Source organism: Scleropages formosus, chromosome 5 (genome assembly GCF_900964775.1).
Source record: "Scleropages formosus chromosome 5, fSclFor1.1, whole genome shotgun sequence".
NCBI classification, from domain to species: Eukaryota; Metazoa; Chordata; class Actinopteri; order Osteoglossiformes; family Osteoglossidae; genus Scleropages; species Scleropages formosus.
In genome coordinates, this window is record NC_041810.1 from 9,758,791 (window position 1) to 9,772,131 (window position 13,341).

Sequence of the window (13,341 nt, forward strand, 5' to 3'; positions counted from 1 at the left end):
ATCAAGTTATGTCAAATACTAACCGTGTTCTCGTGGTTAGTATTTGTAACAAGCAAATCATTTTAAACAAGTTAAACACACGGTTTGTCAACAGCTGGAATATGTACATGATACTGTGGAAGCACATGCTGGTGAGACAAACTCTGGGAATTAGGTTTTCCCTTACAAGGTCCGAGTGTTATTTCTGAAATGAATTTTACACTTTAAATATGGAACACGTTACAGTAAAATACTGTTTAAACAAATGGAAAACAATTCCGTCATAATTAAAACAGCCGTAAAGATACGGGTACCGGGAGCTACACTTCATCTGTACACGCAAATAATCAATCACAGCTTAATTCGCACAGGAAAGCCTGGAATTCCTCTGACGCGCACACACAATATGATAGTAAAATGTCAAGTGTCACGTTGACCTTCGTGTGTGCTTCATCGTTTCTAGTTTAGAAGTAATCATTTTGATACAGTCAGGAAAACACAACAAAAATACCATATTGTAATTGTAAATGACAGAACTACATAAGTTTGACTCATTAAAAAAAGCAGTAAGTTCTATTATTATTCAGGCAAATCGTAATTGATGCGACAATGCTGTCCTCCTCTACGCAGCTACATGGCAAAAATCATTCGGCAGACTTAAGAAGCAACAGTGAAATGATATATAGTGAAAATGACGAATAAAGAAAAATGTCTGAAAAACATCATTGCTAATAATTCCTATATGCAGATGCATGAGTAGTTTGTGGGCGGGAGGCGTCAGTTTGGTCTTATTGCAATTGCTCGTATAACCTGTAGAGGGCAGTGTTGTCCTTTGTACTGTACATTCGATAGCAAGCGCTGCAATTAGGAAATTAACTTGTCAATCATTTGTCCTGTATGATGGAAGAAGAAGAAAAATCTTGGTAAAGTCAGAGGTCTCCATCAGAAAAGTAACTGGCGACTTATTAACGTAAAAAACAATTAACTGCTGGCAGCAACAAGAGACTTTTCTGAGGTATTGCATGATGTGTTTAGCATTCTCAAGTATTTTTTTTTTAAATGCATATATATGCATAATCCTGTGTGCATATGCATGGTAAAAACCATCGTGATTTTCTGTGTACTGTGGCAACATCAACAAACAGTGTCCGCGAGGGGTTTTGTAACCTGAGTGCTTTCACAGAAAAAAGTAATTGAAATCAGTGGTGCGTACACCATCAAATCGCAATAAATAAAATACATACAGACAGCAGGTTATACAATTCGCACAAAAGCCTCGTCAAATGCGTGCGCAGGCTTCCCTTGTATAACAAAAACTCTGATTTTTGTACTGTTCTCGGGCAGCATGGTGGTACAGCGGGTACCTGAGTGCTCCTCTATTCTTCAGACGTGGGTTCGATCCTGCGTGGAGTTCACGTGTTATTGGTGACTTTAAAGTGTTGTGAATGAATGAAACGGATGAGTGTGTGTCTGCAACAGAGGGCTGTCCTGTCTACAAGGGTGTATGCCACCTCCTGCACTGTGCTTGAATGGATTCTGGTGTTACAGTTTCTAAATGCTGGGATTTGCTACAATTTTCTTTAGAGCTGACACTCATGTTTTTATTGTGATGCACATTTAAAAGCTGCCTTTAAATAATCTGTATTAAATATTATTATTACTACTAATACTACTACTAATAACAATAATAATCATGAAACTCTGCCATAAAGTGGCAAGTGGCATCCAAAAAATAACTTGTAAAAAAATAAAGTGGGGTCGGTTTACTGCATGGTATATGACAAACAGTATTTTTTAGTCAGTCTTTGTTACTGTGTGAGGAAAAAAAATCATATACTTTCAATTATTAGACGTGCAGGAAATAGATCAGTTTTTACAGATAAAAGATTCACGTGACAAATAGAAGTACTATTAAAAGTGATAGGATAACAATGCTAAAACAACCCTTTTCAGGCGGAAGACGGGATCCAATCGCATTATATCTGAATGTTGGCGTTTCACTGTAGTAGTATTATTATTGTTATAGTGCGTGACCAGGAAATTCCCATAACTACTGTAATTACTAGTAACTACTAGTAACGCACATAATCCTCTCTACTGAGCAATTATTAACGTACCATTTGTGATAACGATAAATCACTGACATTCGTAATGACGTTGCCCTTCAAGAGAATTTTGTGTATTTTATCCCTTTGCCTTTTCAACTTTTATCTTCCTTTAAAACTATGTTTGGCTCATTGTTAACATAGATAAGGAGTCACAAGATTTCCCAGATGCTGACAATTTGGCAGAAACAGAGGAAGCCACGCCCCTCTTGGAGCGGGGGGGGGGGCGGTTCTCTTCCACGTCTCCAGAGAGCACACTGAACTGCTGTATCTGTTCACAGGGCGTTTCTCCTGAGTGAGAGCTCACAGCTTGTTATGTTCATTTTTGGGCACTACAAAAACTGCATCTGCTCACAAGTCAGGATCCTCGTAAAAGAGCTGTTCGTTATAAAAGGGAAGCGTGTATTAATCTGCATAATACTGCTATTTTTCGAAAAGACCCACTACCATCATATTTAAGGCAGTGTATCTTTGGTGAAAGGTTAATGGAAACATACTTTCAGAATTGACTAATTCCCAAACGCTTAGTGAAAAACAACACGCGTGCTGAATACGCACAAATCAGATGGCAACAGATGACATTATGACTGATGACTTATAAACCCTTTCTGTGATGAGCCCTGCAGCAGCAGTGTTCTTACCCTTTTTACCATGAAACTGAGTAACAGAAGAAATCAATGCTATGGAACGTGTACAGAAAGAAACACTGTATAGTGTTTGACGCGTGGTTAAATACGATGATGTCATATGCAAACTGACGCTCCTGATGAGATTAAAATATGACCCTGTTTGAATTTTTGAAGGCCTAGAAAGCTCCTGTTGGGTGTTGTTTCTCGCATTGAACCTGATCCTTCCTGACCCCAGACCCTCTTTATCGGGTTTGTGTTCCGATGCCGCGCACGCAGCTCGTACTTTGGCAGCACTGCAAGGTTTGCAACGGTACCGTTTGTGGGCGGAGCTTAAAAAAGGGCGGAGCTCGTCGTCTTCGCTTTCTCACTGCCGTTTCACCTCGAGCGACTCTCAGATGTTTGTTTCCCGCTGAGTGAGCGGCTCCTCCTTCTCGTCCTGCACGTCCTCGGGGTCCGGGGCCTCGGGCTCTGGCTCGGCCTGGTTGCGCTCGGCCGCCATGGCACCCTCGTGCGTTTCCTTCTCACTTCGCTCGCGCTCCAGCAGCCGGTAGTTGATGGCGTTGCCTATGAAGAGCCAGATGCTGGAAAGGATCACGACGGCGCCGCAGCAGAAGTACATGTACTTGTAGTTCTTAGTGACGTCGACCAGCTTGCCTGCGGAAAGAGTACGAAACGTGAATCACCTCAGACTTTTAAAACGTGTCAAAAAATCGACTCTTTCTACTTCTAACGTTGATCGAGTGCTTTTTTACACACATTGTAAGTTGCTTCGGGGTAAACTGTCTCTCTTGAATTTTCATTTTATTCGTATTGATTACTTTGCCCAGGAACCTTTTTCTTTACATTAAGTTAAACATAGTCAGGTCATCATATAACATACGATCTTAATTAAATAAAATCTTGTTCGAAACGTCTCCTTTCTGTAACAATAAAAAGTGGTGACACAGCGGGAAATGAGGTACTTCTGGAGTAACAACACAATGATCCATTTTTAATGCCCAGTCCACATAGCAAGGACCATAATTTTGGATTGCAGCTTTGTACTGTCATGAATTAAAGGGGAAAAGCTTCAAAAATCTCTCCAAGGACCCGGGTTTGAATCCCACTTCTTGTTGCGGAACCCTTGAACAAGTTACTTTCCCTGAACTGATATAGTAAAAACTACCCTGTTATAAAAGAGGGGAAATCAGTGTAATTTGCTTTGGAGAAAAGTGTCAGGTAAATAAATAAATGCAAACGGGTCGGAACGGAGCGTGAGGAGGGTTGTTCCAGAACCTGCTAGCGGTGGACCGATGAGGACGGGGCAGCACTCCACGATAGTGACGAGGCCTACGGCACTGGAGAACCGCTGGGCGCCGACGAGGTCCATGAGCGTCTCGAAGAGCACCGAGCTGACCATGCCGAAGGCGAAGCCGAAGAACACGGAGTAGACGACGAGGCCCGTGTATCCCTCCGCCAGCGGACACAGGATGTGGCACACGCCGTTGTAGAGCACGGCGAAGCTGAAGAAGTACTGGATCTTGGGGCGGATCCACCGCGAGTTGGCCAGCAGCCCCATGGAGGGCCTGGCAACCATGTCGACGAAGGCGAGGATGGAGAGCAGGAAGGCGGCTGAGTACTCGTCGACGCCCATGTCCTTGGCATACGCAGCCAGGAACACGATGGGCGCAAAGAAACCCAGGAACATGATGACGTTGCCCGACAGGTAGATGAGGAACCCACGGTGCTTGAAAAGCGACAGGTCCAGGTACTTATTCACCATCTGCCAGGCGCCGGTTTTACCGGCTTTGTGGCCCGGGGCGACCCCGCCGCCCGTCCTGCCCGGAGGCGGCCCCAGGGGCCTCATGAGGGATCCAGCCACGCAGCAGTTGAGCAGCAGAGCTCCCAGGATGAGGAAGCTGCCCCTCCAGCCGAAGGAGTTGAACAAGTACTGGTTGAGCGGAGCCAGCGTGCTCAGGAAGACGGGGCTCCCGGCCATGGCCAGCCCGTTGGCCAGCGGACGCTTCCGGAAGAAGTACTTTCCGATCATGGTCAGGGCCGGCTGCAGGTTAAAGGCGAGTCCCAGACCTAGAGAAAAAAAAACCAAAGATGCTAGAAATACATCCAATAAATACGCTATAAATATACCCAGTAACCGGCAGGGGGAGTGCTGCTCTAGAGGCCCGGCCTCCTGGGGCTCGAACCCGTGCCACCCCATCAGATGCTCGACGTCAACGAGCGATTCGCTCACCTCCAATAACTCCTATGCAGATGTAGAGCTGCAGCACGTTGTTGCAGAAGGAGGCGGAGACCATGCCCACGGCACACAGTAAGCCGCCCGCCATCATGATGGGCCTGCAGCCATACGTGTTCACCAGTATGCTGCTGATGGGACCTGGAAAACAGGGAGACGCACCACACTTCGCTCGTGGGGGAAACAACCCGTAGTCACAAATCAGCCTCTGAAACTCTTGGACGGGAAGGTATAAAGGTCATTTAGGAGGTAAAGAAGGTGTTTTGGTAGGGATCACCTTCCGGACAGCGTACAGATGATTAGTGTCCCTCGTGAATAAGTAAGCCAGCTGCCCTATTGTCTGTAATAAGCACAGACAAGTCGATTTCTAATTATAGTATATTTTTAAAGCATCCCGTCCAGGGAGTACCCTGCCTCGCGCCCTGTGCCTCTGGGATACGCTCTGGATCCCCGCGACCCAGAACTAGATGACGGACACAACGATGATGGATGGACAGACGTAAAACTGCTAAATAATAGACACACACACATTTTCTGAACCCCTTGTCCCATACGGGGTCGCGGAGAACCGGAGCCTAACCCGGCAACACAGGGCGTAAAGCCGGAGGGGGAGGGGACACACCCAGGACGGGATAATAGACACATTGCGAGTTATTTTTTCCTCCATCCCTTCCCTCCTGAACAAGGAAAAGGAGGGTGGTATTTTTGGACAATGCTGATTACTGCATACAGTAAATGATGAAACAATAATAAACGCACATTTTCCGAAGTCACATTTAGATGCACGAGCGGTTTAATTATTTTGTAAGCAAATGAATGAATGAGACACTCGCACGGGTTTGTAAGGACAGTTCTTATCTCTCTGCTCTCTGCTGTTTCTATCGTAAATACGAAAGTTGATGCCTTTGCGGTCGCTTGCCACGGCACCAATACTCCTTCCGGAAAGGGCAACACTATTGCTTTGGGCTTATAATTTACTCTTCTCCCTTTAACCTACTCTTTAATTTACTCTGTTTCCTAATAAAACACTGCAAAAACTTCGTTACAGGGACTTTGAGGGGTTTCATTCCACAGGAGGTCAAGCACAGCACAAGGTACTCTTTATAATAAGGGGAAAAAAAAATCCTCCAGCTTTAGCACCACTTGAGTAAACCAATATTCAATGTTTAATGTCAATATTTACAGTATCTAGAAGTCATTGCGGAAGTAACTGGTTCGTCATGTGCTCCTCATGTGTCTTACAGTAAAACAGTGTACTGTGTAGTAAACTCTGCAGCTGGTAAATCACCCGTCTGTCTTCTCCCTCGGCAGACAGAGGACCTTCCACACTTACGAAGCAAATTCCCACGTGGCTCAGAAGACAAGCAGCAGAACAGTCTTAACACCAGCAGGGGGCGTAGCGCTTAGAGACGGTGTCTTCCGCTCAAAGGACCCAGGTTCGAATCACGCATCCTGGTGCCGTACCCTCGGTGAACGTACTAACCCTGAGCCGATCCGGGAAAAATGACCCTGTTGTATACATGGGTAAATCGTGTTTAAGTAGCTTAGTGTACACACCTCACAATATAGGTCATGGCAGCTAAATGAACGAATAAGAAATGAATGTTAAAAGCGAGCAGGCAGCACCGTAACCCCCGTGCGCTCCTCGTCAAGGACAACGCCGGGCTGAAGGGAGGGGCCGCATTCCCGTGGTCTCGTGGTGGTTTGGCAGCGCTGACCGAGCACTGACCGCTCCGAGAGTCACCTTCATATCACAATCGGTCAGAATCACGGGACTGAAACGGGACACCAGGGACAAAGAGGCCACGTTCGCGGACAATGTCCACCGTCCACTGGAGCAAGAAAATGTTCCACAAGGGATCAGCTGATGTAATAGCGAACACACACTGTTTACCGTGCCACGTAGTCATGAAGGACGTAGTGCCGATTAAGGTCCTCAAAGACATACGGCGGAACAGCAGAGCAAAGCGTGCACACATTACACGCAGCCCGATTCAGCCCGATGGGCTCTGCTGCGAACTATCTTGGGCCCTCCCTTGGACACCCCCCACCCCCCCGCACTGCTCTCTGATGGTCCAGCCAGCACCTGGCAACTGGTTCTGCCCTACTTGCCCCATGAGGGTTGGGTCTCACTGTCAGTAGCGTTTCTGTCACCTCTCACATTGAGCCGAGCCAGCGGACAATCTGTGTGTGTGTGTCTGTGTCTGTGTGTGTGTGTGTGTGTGTGTGTGTGTGTGTGTGTGTGTGTGTGTGAGGTAGGGGAGTCAGGTGCCTCCACATGACATGCAGAACATATCGGATCAAGTTTATGAAAGCTCACCAGCAGCCTGCTGATTCCCCCCCAGACTGCATTGGTGCCTGGAGGCAAAAGAGTGCTTAATGTTCATACTCCTCATGGTTATACTCTGTTTTTACTGTGAAAATGAAAAGTAGAGCTCAGATAGACATCAAGTGTCATACGCAGGCGTTTTGGAAAATGACAAGTCTATGTCTGTCTATGTGTTTATTATGTGCGGGGACACGGTGCTGCACAGGGCAGGAGGTGGGATCTTACCGATGGACAGTTCCTATGAGCCGTGTCCTGTCCCGCCCTAATCCCCTCATGGCCTAATGTAGACCAGCTGCTACCAATTATGGACAACTTTTTTGGCAGCTGTTCTGAGGACTTTGGGGGAAGTCATGATGGGAATTTGAGGGAAAAGGCTGGACTTGCAACTGATATGCTGGCCCAGTTTTGGTCCTTTTTGTATCGTCTCTGGTTCACAGAGTATCTGTTAAAGGGGCGCTGTCTCATATTTGGTGTCAAACTGTCTCGTTTTGAGGGTGAACCCTGCTTTCTGGGGCCTCAATGCTGCCCAGGTCGCTGCCTCTGCCCGAAAACCAAGTACACAATCTACAAATTCTATTTATATCTATATCTGGTTGGCACAGTGGCACAGCAAGTAGTGCTGCTGTCTCACGGCACCCGTGTGGTGTGAGAGAACATGGGTTCGATCCCCGCTCAGGCTGTGTGGAGTTTGTATGTTCTCCCTGTGTCTAGTGTGTGAGTAACAGAGCGAGTGTGCATGTGTTCCACTGAAGTATGGATGAGTGACCCAGTGTAAGTAGTGTATCTAGCAGTGTAAGTCACCTTGGGAAATAAGGTGCGTGGGCTCATAACACTACATAAAGTCCATGGGAAGTTGCTCTGGAGGAAAAATGTCTGCTAAGTGAATAAATGTATATCTATATGACACAAATATATCTATAGTCTATCTATATAGCATAGATATATCTATAACTCTCTTTCTATTATTTCTAAATAAATAAATGTAAATGTAAAATGTAAATTTCTCTGTACGTCTTCACTAGACTATAACAATGCTGGGGAATGAAGCTGCACAACAGGTTACTACACTATTTCCGTCTGAATTCCGTGGGCAGGATACTACCAACGAATTAATTAGCATATTTTTTTTCACAAATGCCACGTAGCTTGCTGCTTGCTGGCACAATGACCATGTTGTTAAGAGCACACGCTCCACCCACACCTGTGACGATTTTCAAGTGTACCGAACCGGATTTCCATGAGCGCCCTGAGAACCTGCACGACAGGTTAGCAAATCAGGCTGCAAAGACCTTGATCACCCCCTCGAGCCAAACGAGACCTGTCTGTCCTGAGTATCTTGGCAATGTGTAGCACATTCCCCTGCTCACCCTTACGTGTAAAGGTGAAGCTGCAGTCGCGTGCTGCCACTCCCCCGTGTGTCACCCCACCACATGCTTCCTCCTGACTGGCTGCCCTGAGCACATCTCTCGAGCACACGCTGGTGTGTTTAAAAGGACTGCGGTTGCATTCCCCCGCTGCTGAGTTTTGCTTGCCTCCAGTGTGCGTCAGCTCTGCTGCTGTGTGACGTGTCGCACCTGTTCACCGCTCACAACCTTGGGTCCCCTTACCGCCATTGTTCCGGTTTCATAGCAACAGCAACAAACTGTATGTATTGGAATATTATTTTGCCCTCATCCTGTGACCTCGAGGAGCGAGAATTAATTATAACTATTCTTATAAACTTCACCCAAATGCCCAGATTTACAGTGACACCTGAGCAAATTACTCCGGAAGCAGGGCTGGTTTTAATCACGCTGATACGACCGAGGCGGTGAACCCTCGTAAAGCACTGTTAAAAAGGAATAAATGCATTTAAAAAAAAATATAAACACGACACGTGACTTTGAGAGATGATCAGTCTTCCGTACCTCCAGCGTACATGACTGCTAGCATGATGGACGAGATCCACGCGATCTGGCTGTACGAGGCATCAAAGATCTTCTGGATCTCCTTGAAGAAGACGGTGATGGCTTTGGGGAAGGCGTAGGAAAACCCAATGGAGATGAAGGCCCCCAGGACCACGGCCCAGCCCCAGCCTCCATCGGGGGGCTCCACCGCCGGCGGGCCTCTGGCTGGGGGTGGCATCTCTACGCGACCGCGCAAGAAATCCTCACTGGAATACGGGAAGACGGAAAGAAACGAGAACGCAATAAAATGACCCGCAGGAACCTGATTTGCTGGGAACATAACTGATGATCAACATGACCAGCAGCAGCTCCATTCTTCTCCCACTGCGGGTAGGTGAGAACTAAGCAACACATCACCTTAGAAGGCCCACGGGTTACTGAGACCATGATCACTTTTTGCTCCTTGTGGTGAAAAAATAAAAAACCAACCACCTTTCGGGATATTTTAGGAGCACAGTGTTCCCATTATACACTCTAGGTGGGCTGTCAGGACACTTACGAGTATGTTTAGCTTGGTAATTACCCTAAAGAGCATAGTGTGACATAGTATTTCTCATGGCTTATGTCATTTCTGCCCCCGACAGGCATGACGTTCATTTTCCACATAGGTGATTCAAACACGTGATACCATCTTTTGCGCAGCTTTCATTATTTACAACAGCTTCCGCGACATTTATGCATCTAAAAGAAAACGGGAGCCTTTCTGCTCAGACACTGTTTTTCCAAATCACTGAACGGACATAAGAACTAACAGTAATAACACAGCAGTGAGCTGGACACGTACAGTAATGAACACAAGGAAATTGCCTTCAGGCAGTGTCAGTAATGGAGACTTCGAAGAAAAAAAATGCTCTCTTTCAATATCTGAGTTCAGCCATCGGTTAAATGTCAGCATGCGTCACACAGCTGGCTGCTGCACTTCTTATATATTGTCCTTTTCTTCCGGAAGTCAACATCGTGATGTTAGGAACCAGTGATTCCCAAATACTGTTCATGTTGTGTAAGTAGAAGACACAGAAGAGCCCTTTTTCAAAGGACGACGCACTTGTGGTCAGCTGTCCTCGTTTATTGTGCGGGGAGCCACGGAGCATCGCATGACCCCGGAGCGCTGGAGCCGAAACCCCCAGGACACCGTCAGACACACTCATGTGAAAGCAGCGCCCGATAAGAAGCCTGTTAATGAAAATCCATAAAGTCAACTGTACATCTGGACAAAGGGGATGATCAAGGTACTCGGCCTGAACTGATGGTGATATTGTAAAAAAATCACCCTCTTGCATAACTGGGAAAATCAATGTGAAATACCGTAAAATCCCTATTTAACGCCCACGGGGGCGTTACATTTTCCAAAATGGGAGCGTTTATTAGAGGTCATATGGTAGTGGGATCGATCATCATTTCTCTCCCTAAAAAGTTTATGCAAATACCACAAGTACATCGGGTATTTCCCCCAGGACGGAAGTTTGATGTGTTCACATAGTTATTAATGTGTTTGTGCATTGTTTCATGTTACGGAAGAGAATGGGATTGAAAACATGATGGTACCGGTAAGTTTTTCTTTTTCCCCATTCTTTTCTGATTACTCGAAAAAATATACTCATGATTTTTCAAAATGAGCGGGGGCGTTAAATACGGATTTTACGGTAATCTAACACTGCAGGTCACCTTGGACAAAGCTGTCGGTTAATAAAGAGCAAAAAAAGTAATAGTAGGAGCTTCTGCTCATCTCAGATAAGGAGTAAGTGCAGTGTGTTTCCGGTGCAGCTGGGCTACGCAGCGCACACACTGATACACCGATGGCCTCGCATGCTTTGCACCAGTTATAACCGCTGAGAGATGCTGCGAAGAAGATGATGATGATGGTGATGATGATGGTCACGTGACCCCTGCGCGCCGGGGCTCTAATCCGGGTCGACTGTCAGAGCCGTTCGGCTTTAAAGCCCATCACGCAGAGAGGCGGCACTCGGCCCTCCTCCCTTCTCCTTCCCCTTCGCTTCTTCTTCCCTCCTTCTTCGTTCTTTGTTTTCTCCAGCATCTGCGGCTACACGACGACGCGCCCGAATTTGGAAAAGCAGAAGAGCCCACAATGACGCAACCCAGGGCACGAGCGCGTCCGTCAGCCGGACACGCGCTCGTGGCGCCAGCCCGTTAAAGCGACCCGCGCTTCGTTAGAGCATCCATCTCCGCAGGGCGAACGTGCCCCCCCAGTACCCCCCCGTCCCCTTATTCCCTGTAATTAATAATGAAAAATAGCAAAGAGCCTCAGCCTGCAGTGACGGAGAGCGACTGATGCGTCCCCACTCCACGCCGTCTGTCACTTATTATCATTATTATTGTTGTTGTTATTATTATAGCCATGTGCAGAGATGGCCTATCTGGGGGTGTCTTTTCAGTGAGACGCGACCCCGCTCCATAAAAACAGCCATTTCTCACTAAGCAGAGCCGACGACGTGTGTGTGTGTATGTGTGTGTAATGAGAGGAGGTTCGTTCGGTAAGATCCTGAACCCGCTACCGGACAGCGAGCGAGACGCACGTTACCTTGGAAAGCGCGCTCCCGACCGCGGCCCTCTGTCGCTCGACTCGCCCGCGCGTTTCTCTGTATCCGCCCAGTGTGTGCGAGTGTCGCGCCGCCGGGAGCCGCACTGATGCGCGCCCGCGAGAGGCGGTGTCCGCGCTCCCGCACCGCGCAGCGAACGCTTACACACCCGGTGCGCGCGTCGTCTCGGGTGACAGCGTGTCACGTCCGCAAACACACATACACACGCACACACACACACACGCGCGCGCACACACACTCAAACACGCGCTGCGCACCCAGTGGGATGGAACGGTTCAGACGCACATACGGAGTGTTAACGGAGCTCGCGCTCAAATGGGTCGCGGATTAATGTGAAGAGTCACGTGCCGCCGCTTGGTGACGGTGCTGGGACCGCGGGCCTCGCGACACACCCACACACACACCCCCACACACACACACACGCTGCGGTTAGACAAAACCAGTTATGCCGACACCCACAGTAATAATTCATCTTTATCTGATGCCTTTGTTCAAGGTCAATTATATACGTTTCTATATTCATTTATCTGATATTTTTCGCCAAAGTGACTTACACTGATTTACCCCTTTGTCAACGTATACAGCAGGGTAAGTTTCACTATTTCAGATAAGGGTAAGTACCTTTATTAAGGGTATTGCAGGAAAAGGTGGGACTTCAACGCAGGTTCTCTGAGTAGAAGGTAGCAATTCCAACGGCCAGATTAAAATGCTTACAACTAACTACACACACACACACACACACACACACACAATTCAGTCATCCATCCATCTTAAACATGTCTTTGGATTGTGGGATGAAGCCCTTATGAACACAAGGGGAACACGCAGAACTGAGCCACATTTGAACCCTAACCCCCAAACACGCAGTCTATGTACACTAAACTGGACAATGTAATACAGTTACATTTACATGTATTTATTTATCAGACACTTTTCTCCAAAGCGACTTCCAATGCACTCTGTAGTGTTATCAGCCCGCACACCTTATTCACCGTGGTGACTTACACTGCTAGATACACTACTTACAATGGGTCATTCATCCATACACCAGTGGAAAACACTCTGTCCCTCACACACTATGAGGGAACCTGAACTTTAGACTAATACATTGTACAGCTCCTCCTCCTATGACAAACACTTAAGTCATGAGTTTTTGAAGGTCCAGACATTTTTTTTCCAGAAATGTTCATATTTTCTTATCCTTTCTCTTCACTGACATTTTTAGCGGTGGAGGAAGTGTGACCTGTGTTTACCTGCTGAGCCAGCAGATGTCAGTAAAACACACTCAAGCAGAAGAGGAGTCTTGGTTCTCTTTAGTCCAACTCACTTCTGCTGTGTTTACAGTTCTTGTCAGGTGTACGTGAGTGCTCTCCATTCCAATAGTGCCAATAAGAAGAGTCAAACTGCTGCCATGGAGACCAATCAACATCATAAACTAAGATGAAAGCAGCCGAAAGATAAGGAGAGTTGTTTTATGAATTTCATACTTTGGCCTTTCAAATTCAAATGTTGAAAATTAATAATTTCTGTTTATATTTAATTACTTTATTTTTACGTTAATA

General features: G+C 46.8%; 1 protein-coding gene across 3 annotated transcripts; it reads right to left on the reverse strand.

Annotated features, from left to right (window-relative positions):
- Window positions 1–543: 543 nt before the first annotated feature.
- On the reverse strand, window positions 544–12,226 carry LOC108942551 (monocarboxylate transporter 2-like). Of its 3 annotated transcripts, XM_018765969.2 has the most exons (6): window positions 11,761–12,226; window positions 10,267–10,394; window positions 9,183–9,427; window positions 4,944–5,087; window positions 3,989–4,780; window positions 544–3,367 (listed from the first exon to the last, which is right to left on the reverse strand). In XM_018765969.2, the coding sequence occupies exons 3-6, from the start codon at window positions 9,397–9,399 to the stop codon at window positions 3,105–3,107; spliced, it is 1,416 nt and encodes a 471-aa protein (XP_018621485.2). In that variant the 5' UTR covers window positions 9,400–9,427; window positions 10,267–10,394; window positions 11,761–12,226; the 3' UTR covers window positions 544–3,104. The 3 variants fall into 3 exon arrangements, with proteins under 3 accessions (XP_018621485.2, XP_018621484.2, XP_018621483.2); XM_018765968.2 differs by lacking the exon at window positions 10,267–10,394; XM_018765967.2 differs by lacking the exons at window positions 10,267–10,394; window positions 11,761–12,226 and having other exon boundaries at window positions 9,183–10,259.
- Window positions 12,227–13,341: the final 1,115 nt, after the last annotated feature.

What these genes read in the sequence shown, in the direction of transcription:
- LOC108942551 (XM_018765967.2), bottom strand. Translation starts at nt 9,501, where the DNA reads ATGTTCCCAGCAAATCAGGTTCCTGCGGGTCATTTTATTGCGTTCTCG. An exon ending in CTGCATAGGAGTTATTGGAG is followed by an intron (nt 4,781 to 4,943) that starts GTGAGCGAATCG and finishes TTTTTTCTCTAG; the next exon opens with GTCTGGGACTCGCCTTTAAC. An exon ending in CATCGGTCCACCGCTAGCAG is followed by an intron (nt 3,368 to 3,988) that starts GTTCTGGAACAA and finishes CTCTTTCCGCAG; the next exon opens with GCAAGCTGGTCGACGTCACT.